Source organism: Octodon degus, unplaced genomic scaffold (genome assembly GCF_000260255.1).
Source record: "Octodon degus isolate 3935 unplaced genomic scaffold, OctDeg1.0 scaffold00114, whole genome shotgun sequence".
In the NCBI taxonomy this organism is placed as follows: Eukaryota; Metazoa; Chordata; class Mammalia; order Rodentia; family Octodontidae; genus Octodon; species Octodon degus.
The window spans coordinates 5,425,361-5,437,640 of record NW_004524690.1 but is presented as its reverse complement, the minus strand read 5'-3'; the positions used below and the strand labels follow the sequence as shown (position 1 = coordinate 5,437,640).

The window sequence follows — 12,280 nt, the reverse complement described above, 5'->3', positions numbered from 1 at the left end:
TGGCATGGCATAGTAAGCCAGGTGAGACACATGAGGTCTTCCTCAGAAGTAGTCAGAGGTGTTACAGGGGCTTTTGTAGGCCCTGGGAAGGAGGTTGGGTTTGATCTCACATTACTGGAGGGGGAGTTGCTATAAAAGTTAATTGGAACACAGCATTGACAGTAGAATACCTGGATATTTACATCCGCACAATGCAAATGCTACCCTTTGGTGGGTTTTAGGCAAAGAGATGAGCTGTGAAGTGCATGTTAGTAGAGTCACACTGGGATGCCATAGTAAATAGATAGCGGGGACCCTGTGCAAGATGGAGACCTGGACATGAACTTGGCTCAGCCTGGGGCTGAGAGCTGGGGCTTCTTGATCCATGGGTACCTTTGCTTCATGAAACTTTGCTGTAGTCAAGGCTTCTGATGTTAATAAGAACCAGAGAGATCAAAGCGCTATAAGAATAAGCATCTAGGCTGGATGCTTTTATTTCTGGGCTTTGGAGTTGTGGAAGTAGAATCACACGTCAGGACCATTGTGCACACTAAGATCCTTGGGGAATGCAGTGTGTGAGGGACAAATCGTGTAAGGCAGTTTGGCCTGGTTTTCCCCCTATTTTTGTCACACAGTGGATTTTGAGCTGAGATCTATCTCAGAGGCCAAGTACCCTTCTCTCTTCCCAGGGAGGAGCTGCAAACTGAGTTCCTCTGACGGAGGTGGCTGGTCTGAGCTGGAGCCCAGCTGTCTTCCTTCCAGAGCCCCTTCTTTGCTTGGCCCCAGCTTCTTCTCACCCCCACTGTGGTGAGATCATCTCCCTTCCAGTTTCTTCTTCACCTTACCTCCCTTGGCGGGCAATCCCTAGAAAGTGCACAGAGGACCCACTGAGCCCTCAAAAAAAGGAAGCTGTTTGTCTAACTCCAGCACGATTTCTTCAGACTCATCTTATTTTGAGTGGGTTGGTTGGTTTGGGGAGTTCCTCTTCATGTATGTGTTGAAGCCAGCCTCAGATGATACGCCAAGCTAAAGTAAGAACTGCATTGGGGTCTTCCTTATCCATTTTAGTGCTATTTATTTATTGTTAATTGGTAAATAAGAACTGTTTGCTTATGGGATTAAGTGTCATGTTTTGAGGTATGTGTTCAAGACAATCCACGTATCTGTCATCTCACCACCTTATTTTTTTGAGGGTTAAAAGTGTTTAACATGGAGCTGGCAAGATAGCTCAGCAGACTAAAGTGCCTGCTTAGGCAAGCTTAGGCACATGCAGGGACTGTGATTCAATCCCCAGCACCATATGCCACACCAGCCCTGCTCCCAGAGCTGACTGAGCCTGCCAGAGTACAGTTGGGCAGGTGTAGTGGTGACCATCTATAATCCCATCGCTGAACCTTTACCTTTTCAGAATTTTGAAATATGCATAATTATTAACAAAAAAATCATTAAGTATACAACAGATCACTAAAACTTATTCCTTCAGTGTATATATGCCTCTGAAACTTTCTGACCAAACATCTTCCCTTTGCCCAGTCCTCATCCCTGGCCCCAACACCCAGAACCCCCTCTGTTCTCTCTGATTCTGTGAAGTGGCTCCTTCAGATTTACATATGGGTGAAGTCAAGCAGTCACTGTCTTTGTGCACCTGGCTTAATTCACTTAGAGGAAGGTCCTCCAGTTCTGTCCTGTCTCCCCTCTCTTTTTAAAGTTCGATTTGATTGAGCCTTCAGGATATGATTCTATGTCAGCTTAATAATGACTTGAAACAAAACGAGCTTGGCTGTAATTTTTCATTAATTGGTGGCCTTATGAAGGTGTATATGTGAAGTATATCTATCAAGGATTATAAAGAGGACAGTATTTGATTGTTGGTCATGATTGCTCTGTCTCTAACTTTGAACCCTGCACAGAGCCTTTACCCAGTGCCTCCTGTCTGATTATTTATTAGCCATCTTAGTCCATGTGATTTGTGGATAAACATGGGATTCAGATCCCAAGGCCACTGTGGCATTTGGAATACTCTGTCTCTCTCTCCCTTTGTCTTGCATCATGGTTTATTTCAAAATGTCACCCTTTCTTGCCTTTAGTAGTGAATGAAACCACATTTCATTTCAGCTTTGTGTTTGAGTCCCAGTGTGAAAGATGTGAGGTGATTTCATCCTACTTCGATGAGCGTGTTTATAAGATTAAAATTAGGAGCTAAAATGTATACTGCACATGATAGTTTTTAGAAAAATGTTGTGTTGGAGATTTTCAGCTAGGGGAATGGACTGGAAATCAATACCCGAATTCATTTGAGGCTAGCCACAGGTATATTTGCATTCCGGACAGGGGTGGCTGTTTTCCTAAGCAAATAACACTGTGTGCAAAATGTGAAATGTGCTATTGCCCTGACAAATGAACTCTTGTTTGATTGCTTCAATGTTTTACTTTTATTCTTGCCACAGCAGAAACACATGCATGCGCATGTGCACACATGTGCGTGCGCGCGCGCACACACACACACACACACACACACACACCCATCAGAGGGCTGTGTCCTGTCCTTGCTGCCCTCCCTATTAACAACTGGAAGTACTTTCAGAGTCAGCCAGCTGTGCACCCCTAAAGTATGTGGTGTCTCCATGTAGAAATACGTCTTCTAAGGTTCCTGAGCTCCTGTGTGCTTAAGTACCTGTGTTTAGCATCTAAACAGCCTGTCTCTGCTTTCCCTTTAAGAGGAGGGAGGGAGGAAATCCTCTTTATTTTTAGTTTTGGTTTTCTTTAGCACTGAGTTTTTGTTGTATGTGCAGTGGCTTCTGTGTTTAGGAAGTGGAAGAAGCCAACATGTTGAATTGTTCTGAGCTCTTGCTGGCTCCTTGCCCACGTAACAGCACTTCTGCTGAGCGCTATAGAAATGATCTCAGGCCACTGGAAGAAGGTTGCAGGTGTGGACCTTCTGTCTGACTGGCCAGGCTGTATTTTCTCGAACCATTGTGTTTCTTGATAAAAGGTAATCCCACTCTGCAATAGAGCAAAGGCTGCTTGGAAACATGTGGACTATTCATCACTCTGAAGTACATAAAGCCAGCTGAAGTGACTAGACACATTGCCAGTAGGAAGTAAAGTGTTTTGGATTTTGTCTATTTTTGGCTGCTCCCGGTGCACCTTGGAGGACATTCTTTTCTGGCAGTTGCTTCCAACTTGACTTTTTCTAAAGTGAAATTCAAGCAGCTTTGCTAGCCCAGCCTGGAAACCCCAATATCGGCAGAGGAGACTGAAAGCATGAGAGAACAAATTCACAGCTTAGGGGCTGGGGAGCCCTGTGGGTTCTCTTAGAACCAAAGGATGGCAGCGTCTGCCACCATAATTTGTATAGTTGAGGATGATCATACCAGGCTGCCGAGGTATCGCTTCCCATTCCCACTGTCCCCTAGTGTTTTGCATTTTCCTGGTCATTAACAAGTGAAATTACATGTACAAAATAAAAAGTAGTTTTAGGAGGATCTTTAAAGGGAGGGCACTCTTTTGAAGGGGACAGTCTTTTTCACTTCAGGGGGTGACAGTTGTGCCGTGGAACTTCTGGAAGGGTGAAGCAACTCCCCAGTACCAGTGGAGGTCAGAGACAATGCATCCAATAATATCAGCTCCCCTGCAAAAGTCCCAGCCGCAGAAAACTCTATGCAAGAAGGAGCCAAGAAAGCCCAGTGCCCTCACACACAGAGGTCATTGTGTAGTTTCTTTTTCTTTGGTACATTGGTCCTTGAAGTGGCTTTGTGAATGGGGACATGTTCGTATGCTGACCTGCAGCTCTGGACTCTAGAGCTTGGCTGTTCTTTTTTCAACCTTGTCATCCAGCTCCTTCTCATTCTGACACTGTTTCTTTGTGTACCTGGCCCCTGCTTTCATTTTGCCCTTTACATAGTCATTTTTGAACATGCTAGTATTACTGTGTCATCATAGTCCCCAAGGCAAACACCTGAGTCCCCATCCTCTCTGGGGTCACCTTGTCCCTGCCCACCACTTTTATAGTGTGTGTGTGTGTGTGTGTGTGTGTGTGTGTGTGTGTGTGTGTGTGTTGAGACAGAGTCTCACTATTTAGTCTAGTCTGGCCTTGAACTTACTAGGTAGCCCAGGCTGCCTCCAACTCACAGTGGTCCCATTTTGGCCTCCCAAGCACTACAACTACAGGTGCCCGTCACCACGCCCAGCTCTGTGCCACTTTTTAAACTTCAGTTATTCTGAAAAGTCTAACTTGTAGATGGCCATGTGTCAGGAAAGGGATGCAGCCACCAAAGCCCCAGCAGTTCTATTTAGAAGAGCGATCCATAATGTCTTACCCACATTTCTGCCCCCAGCTTGCTAACCCTGAGAAATTAATTACCTCTACTAAATTTTTACTGGGACGCATTTTCTGCTCCCTCTGGTGGAACACATGATTCTGTTTTCTTTTTGTTTCAGCAGGCACTTAAGCACCTGAGCTAATGGGCAGGCCCCCTTGATTCTGTTTTCTAAGGGGTCAAAGTATCCAATGCCTCAGGCCCTCTCCCTTGCTGCTGCACCTGCCTCATGTGAGGTGCGGGGAGGGCCTGCAGCTGGCCTGAGCAGGAGTGGACCTTTCTGTGTCACTGAGCTTACTGACCCCATTACGACTGTGTCTGTCACCACTACTCCAAACCAACAGTGACTATATTTTATAAAATACAAGTCATGGCTATTGTTACAGAGACAAGAGCATTAGACTTGAAGTTAAAGAACTTGGGTTCTGGACCTATTTCTAAAGTTTTTTATTTCCCATATGATCTTAGACAAACTTCCCTGGTCTCTCTGAGACTCAATTTATATATAAATTGGAAGTAATACACACAGCATTGGTAAAATGGAAATATGTGGAATTATATATGCAGACATAATGTCATTTATAATTATGCATACATTTTATACATGAATTATATATAAAATGGAAATAGTAAGCTGATCCTTCCTATCTCACAGGGTTGTTGTAATGATCATAGGAAGTGTACAGATAAATTGTTCTTTGTTTAGAAGATGGTAAAATAATACGACTATGGTTACATTATCAAAGTCAAATTAAAGTATGTGTGAGGAGGAAAAGTAGCCTCCACCTATGCTGTGTTATCAGGGCTGGTCTTAACCAGTTTCAATACCTAAACTCTCAGGGTCAAGGAGAAATTTCTCCCTATGATTTGAAGCTGGTGGTCTTGATTTCTGTAGGCTCTGCAAAGTAGGTTTTACTTCTTGACCTTGCATCCACTTGGATGACCTTGGTAATTAACCTGGGCTCCAAGGTTCAGCATGTCAACTATAATATGACAGCCTACGGCTCCTCCAAGTCTTTCCTGTATCTAATAGTCTCCACTTTGAAGCACTTTTTCCGAGCATGGGAGCAACCTGCCTTTTCAAGTGGAGCCTGACACAGAGTCAACAATTGTTAATAAAGTAGGAATGACCTTTGAAGCAATCAAACTGGTCCGTCAGTAACCAGCCATGAATAATATTGCAATTTTCAACTACTAGCTTCAGATAAAGTTACACTCCTGTGGGGGCCTCTCATGGTGTGCTGACCTTACTAAGCTGGAGGAGGTGGGTGGATTCCTAACTCAGCTAACCATTTGAGAATTTCCTTGGCACCCAGTAGAGAACTATTGAAAGGAAATTTCACTGTTGGTTATGAGCCTAAGATTCATTAAGGTGAGATCTGAAAGGTTTTATCCTGAGGGGCTTAAAACGCCAAGCGTAGCTCAGTTTGAATGTCATTAACTTTTCTGTCACGGAGACTATGGCACAAAAGATTTGAAATTTGGGGTCAGGTAAAGCTGACCTTCACTCCTGATTCTGCCACTTTTTTTTTTTTTGTGTGTGTGTGTGTGTGTACTAGAAATTGAACTCAGGACCTTGCACTTGCCAGGAAGGCACTTTGCCACTTGCTGACTGTGCAAACTTGAATTATGTCTAAAATGGGGACCATATTTGTGCTTTCTTCCTAGGCTTGGTAGGATTTTTTTTTTTTGGGGGGGGAGGGTTAGAGGGAGACCAGTTATATTCTAGGAAGAAAGAAAGAATGGAAAAGAGAAAAGAAAGAAAAAGCAAATTAGGTTTTGGTGTTACTATTTATCAGTTGGGTTATCATCTAGTACCCAGAAGAGTGTTACGTACAGAGGCAGATTAGTAATGGTGTCAGAGCGCAGGTAGAGCACATCTCAGACGATGGGATCTTTCTCCCTGTCTTGTAGGGTTTGACTTCAAAGCTGGAAAGTTTCTGAAGTGCTCTCCATGTTCAGAAGGAGAGAAGTGGCCATTCCTTTGACAAGATATGATATATACAAATAAAGAGAAAAATAAGGATATATAGAGTTGACTAGCAACAAGGTTTCTTTCTGAGGCAGAAAGCCAGGAAATGCTACAAGACTGTTTCCTGGTGTAGTTTGGGCTGAGCTCCAAGGACAGGGAATGAGAGGCACTCGCCGCCGGAAAGAGAGGCCAGCTTGTGCTGGAAGAGTCAGGAAGGGCTCCCGAAGCTGAGGCCATTCAGAGACTGCCCTCTGCTCCACCTCCACCTAAGGAGTTGCCCCATGGAAGTCTTGGATTCCACAGCTTTCATCCCTGTATCTCTCCCCTTCTTCTTCTTTTTTCCCACGTATTCACTGCCTTAAACTTGCTCCAGAGGATGTTGTGCCGGCCTGTCACTGAGTAGACTCCTTACAGACTCACCCTGGTCTCCGTGACCCTTCCAGCCCCTCCTAGTGTTTATTGGATAATATGGTCTATACCAAGCAGGTGCTGTGCAAGTCCTTGTTAGTTGAATAAGGAGTTGAGCACTGAGGGAAAAAGCACTTGGAGAAAAAAATCATTGGAACAACAGGACAGACCTGGGGAGATGCTTGAGCCACTGCCGTTGCTTTTAGTCATGACTGCTTGTTGTCTCTGTAAGAGGGACAGTGTGGAGAAGAAAGGCATTCTGGAGTTCCGTTTGTGAAGGTGGCCTTGATTTAAATCAAATGTACATGAGCCCCTAATTGCCTAAATTTCCAGGTATTATTTTTGTCCTTCCTTCCCTGTAAACACACACACACACACACACACACTCACACACATACACATACACACACACACACACACACACACACACAGGGTAGCATATGACTTTATCTTTTTCTTGCTGTGTTTTCTTGCTGTGTTATTTACTGGGGAGAAAAAACTGAAGAAGCCTCAGAGAGATCAGCATCAGCATTCAGTCCAAGTCCAGTGAACTGTGTAATTGATGTCCTCATCCTCAAGCACGATAGTCCGAAGTATGAAATCAGAATCTGGAAGTCCGCCTGCTGTATATTGCCTGCCTTCCTTTTCTGTAATTATATCCCTGCCAGGAAAACCTAAATAGCACCAAATTTCCTTTCCATTCTGTGTTCTGTGGCTTTGTAGACTCTGTTATCACACCCCAGTCGTCTTTTCCAGCATGTTCTGACCCTTCTTTTATTAATGAGCATCTCAGTTCCTACTACCCTCTGAAACCTTCCCTGTGTAGAAATCCCCCAAGAAGCATTCTTATCCCTCCACCTCAAGCTTTTGCAACAGAATTTCATCACAAACAAAAGTACTTCAAGAAGAGAACATAGAGCACTGCACAGCATCCAAGCCCTGTGAGTTTGGACAAGTCAATTCTACCACTCTGTACCCAAGTTTCTCTATAAATAATAGGACTTCTTATTATCTTCATTATTCATTAGAGCCAGTTTTCATGGGCATTTTATTTTCAGCTGCCAGCAGCGGTGTGAAGTCAGTTCTGTTTAAAATTAAGACAGTGCTGTGAAATTCAAAACACAGTGGACCATCATTGCTTACCTATACGAATGGCTAGAATAATATTTAAAAAAAAACAGTGACAGTACCAAATACTTGTGAAGATTCAGAGAAAAGAAATATCTCAGACTTTGCTGGGGAGAATATGAAATAATGGGGCCACTGGGGAACAGTTTGGAGGTTTCTCGTAAAACTAAGCATGCAATTCCCATATGAGTCAGCTATTGCACTCTTGGGCATCATCTGTCCTAGAGAAATGGAAACTTTTTCAATAAAGCATGAACAGACTTTCTTAGCAGCCTTGTTTGTAGTTGTCAAAGACTGGTATCAATCTGTAAGTCTTTCAGGGGTTGACTAGTTCAACAGATGTTCTATATCCATACCATGGAATACCACTCAGCAATAGAGAAGAACTGTCTTGATACACTCAACAACTTGGATGACTCTCCAGAGAATTATTTGGGGTACAAAAAGCCAGTGAATTACTGTATTAGTCCATGTATGTAACATCCTGGAAGTGATAAAAATTATAGAAACAAGAAGCAGATTAGTAGTTGACAGGGATTAGGGATAAGGAAGTGGATGGGGAGGTGCTGTGTGGTTACAAAAGGGCAACATGAGAGGTACTCACGGTGGAAGTTGTTACTATTTTGACTGTGGTGGTACGTAGATGAAACTACTTAGGTGACAAAATTGGATAGAACTAAGTTCACACATACAGATACATTAAAAAGTAACAGTAAAACTGAGGATATCTGGACAAGATGATGGATTTTTATCAATATCAGTATTCTGGTTGTGATATTGGACTCTAGTTTTATACTATTATTTTTTGAGACAGAGTCTCACTATGCAGTGCAGATTTGGCTTCAACTAGATTATGTAGCCCAGGCCGGCCTCAAACTCATGGCAATCCTGCTTCAGCCTCCCAAGTGCTGGGATTATGTGCCACCATACATAGCTGAATGATGTTATCATTGGATGAAACTGACTAAAAAGATACACAAAATCTCCCTAGTATTTCTTCTTTCTTTCTTCTTTCTTTCTTTCTTTCTTTCTTTCTTTCTTTCTTTCTTTCTTTCTTTCTTTTTTTTGGTACTGGAGGATCAAACTCAGGACCTTGGGCTTGCCAGGCAGGCACTTATGCCGCTGAACTATATCATTGGCCATCTGGTATTTCTTATAGCTATATGTGAGTTAATAATTATCTCAAAAAAGCTGATTCAGAGCCAGAATTAGTGAGAATTCATTTTTCCAATTCTAACTTTTTTAGAATTGGAAACCTGACCATATTTCATTGTTCTGAAATTTTGGCCTCTTAGTCATATTCTGAGCAGGAAGAAAACTAGGAGTTTGAGTGCAATGCCCCACTGCTGAAAATAACAATGGAGTGGGTTTGTGTGGCTTTTCCTCCTCCTTACGGTTTGGTGATGTCTGCCTAGACCATAGAATTCAGAAAAAGAACACAGCACCTTCTTTTAGGACAAAAGCAGAGAACAGAAACGGGTCGGATTCAATGTACCATCCTGCCAGGCCTGGGGCTCGGGCTGCATGCAGCCTGTAACCTTGGCTGTCACTGGGTTGAGTTTAGAACACTGCCATAGGACACACAACTGAAGACATCCTAGGGACAGACCTTGGGAGCCCAGCCACTGCAAGCTGTTTTTCTAGAGACATTAACTCAGAACTCAGGTTTGTTTTCCAACTTCCTGGCAGGCGACATGTGGCAGCCAGGACGTTTATTCCTGGCTGGTGATCTGTCTGTGTTGGAGATTTTCTTTCTTGAAAGTATATCCTGGAAACTGTGAAGTTGGAAGAATTTGGTGCATGATGGTTTTCTTTTCTTTGAAGTTGTAGGACAGTCCCACCTGGATGGCAACATTGAGGATCAGGAGATTGTCACCAATCCGCCAGACATTTGCCAAGTTGTGGAGGTGACCACTGAGAGCGACGAGCAGCCCGTCAGCCTGAGTGAACTGTACCCCCTGCAGATTTCCCCTGTGTCTTCCTACGCAGGTAAGTGGGCAGGAGGGGGCAGTGGGGACTGAATGGGGAACAAGTCAGGGCCATCCCTTAGTCTTGTGTCACGACTCAGCAAAGAGTCTCTTCTGTCCTTGGAAATGTTCTTGCTAGTGTTACTCTTACTTTTGTTTTCTTGACAGTGATCTTCTTGAACACTTTTGCTCTCAATTAGAAGGATGCTCACAGCATTCTTTTTTCTTCTTTTTAAAGATTTATTTATTTGTCTGGTACAGGGTCTTGCTATGCAGCTTGGACTCATAGTGATCCTCCTGTCTCAGCCTCCCCAGTGCTGAGATCACAGGCATGGGCTACCATGCCTGGTTTCAGTGGCCAGCATGATTTCAGGCCAGCATGATGCAGGACTGGCACAGCATGGGAACGGGGGATCGAACCCAGGTCCTTGTGCTTGCCAGGCAGGTGCTTAGATTGCCAAGCTATCTCCCACACTTACAACATTTTTGTTTTACTTGATTACACATAACAAGTTCATTCATAACTCAGAAGATTTCTTGGGGAAAGTGGTTCATCAGAGTGTAATTTATTCATATAAAAGTGTCTGACAGAGAGTTCTAGTGGAATCTCAAGTTTGTGAGGCTGGATAGAACCTTAGCAACCATCTCTTCTATTTAGTTCCTTTATTGTGGAGAGTGAACGAACTTGCTCCAGAGTGCGGGCCAAGGTTTGAACTCAGCTTTCAGCCCTCAGTGTCATCACTAAATGCATTCCATCCTACTTGATTTACTTGTCACTCCCACATATTTTCTCACTTTCTTCCTATTTAGAACAACTTCTAACTGAGCCAGGCGACTGAGCCCCTTTCTAAGTCCCTACGGAGTTGGCCCCATAACTGCAGGAACTGGTCCAGACAGAGTCGCAGGATTGTAAACAGTCGGAAAACGATGGCTCCTTTTTCCACCAGTATTACGTCACCTTGCACTCTCTTCCTGATCATCTCCATTTAATTTTTTGGAACTCAATCATAATTAGGAAATGTAAATTCTGGCTCAGTGTTATTGCTTGAAAATATTAAAAATAAAAAGTAGAGCCCATCTCCTGGGCAGCTACAGTGAGCTCTAGTAACTGACTCAGGGATTCTTCCCAGTATTCTTACACATAGCTGAACAGAATGTCCTCCAGTTAGGGGCCACCAGTAACTGCCACTGAGTCAGCATGACAATTAGAGTGGATTCAAATGAGAGGTTGCTTGTAAATTGCCAGCCACTAGATTAACCTCATGGTTCTTGAAAGCCAACTTTCTTTTTTATTTTTTAAAGCTTTTATTTACTTATTTGGTACAGGGTCTCACTATACAGCTCAGACTCTTAGTGATCCTTCTGTCCCAGCCTCCCCAGTGCTGGGATTACAGGTGTGTGCCACCATGCCCAGTTTCAGTGGCAGACACAGCATGTCCGGGCTGGGGCCAGCACGGCATGCAGTACCAGAGATCGAACCCTGGTCCTTGTGCTTGCCACACAGGCCTTTAGACCACTGTGCCAACTCTTTTTAAAAATTTTTTTCCCTTTGTGGTAAAAGATATATAACATAAAATTTGTCACTTTTAAGTGGCCTTAAGTGCATTTGTGCTATACAGTTGTCCTTACTCCCATCTGTCCCCAAAACTCCTGTTGTCTTGCAAAACTGAAACTCTGTGCCCTTCAGCAGTAACTCCCCATTTTCCTTGTCTGCCCCAGCCTTGGCAGCCATCAGCTTACTTTCCATCTCAATGAAGCTGGCTACTCCAGACAGGTCTGATTTCATTTATCATGCATCCTAACTTGTTCTACATAAAAGGACTATGAGAACACTGTGCTACAGGAAATTTACAATCTGTCAATCAGGATAAGCTTCTCATCAGTTGCTCCTTCATCAAACATATTTTGAGCTCATATGTGCCAGTCTTTTTTGGGTCTTAGCCAGCTTCCCATAACTATATTATTTATTGTATGTGGAGTCAGTGTATTATGCCCTCAGAATTATGCTTAATGCTTGCTATTGATTAACTTGCTTATTTATCAAGAGAATAACCTTTCCAGCCAGGGCACCATCTTTAAACCTTTTTTAACAGCAAAAATATAAGGCTGACAGAGGTAAAGCCTGTGCAGGGCTGAAAAGCTGGTAGCACAGACAGAATCTGTGTGTAGCTGGGGTCAAGGCCTGTTCTTAGCTCCTGCATGCTGTGCTGCCCTGGACTCATCCACACACCACAGTCTCTCTTGAGCTTTCACAGAAGCCCACTAAGGAGGTAAAGCAGAATGCTTACACCCTAACTTTATAGTAGAAATCATAGAAATATGAAGTGCCAAGTCATTTTGCTTGTACTTGCATAGCTGGATAAACCATGAGGTTTATCTGAGGCATGATTATTGATAATTGTACTTACATAGCTATGGCTTAAAAGCTCATGCCATTTTTTCTATGCTATGTTGCTGCTGGAATTATTACAGTCAGGGTGTGTGTGTGTGTGTGTGTGTGTGTGTGT

The 12,280-nt window shown here is 43.4% G+C and overlaps 1 protein-coding gene across 3 annotated transcripts in view; it reads left to right on the top strand.

Annotated features, from left to right (window-relative positions):
- The window catches only part of Irf2 (interferon regulatory factor 2), a 95,764-nt gene that overhangs the window by 74,473 nt on the left and 9,011 nt on the right, over positions 1-12,280 (top strand). For all 3 annotated transcript variants that reach the window (XM_023699636.1, XM_023699637.1, XM_023699638.1), the window contains exon 7: positions 9,631-9,795. In XM_023699636.1, coding sequence (XP_023555404.1) covers positions 9,631-9,795 — 165 coding nt within the window. The remainder of the gene's footprint in view (positions 1-9,630; positions 9,796-12,280) is intronic.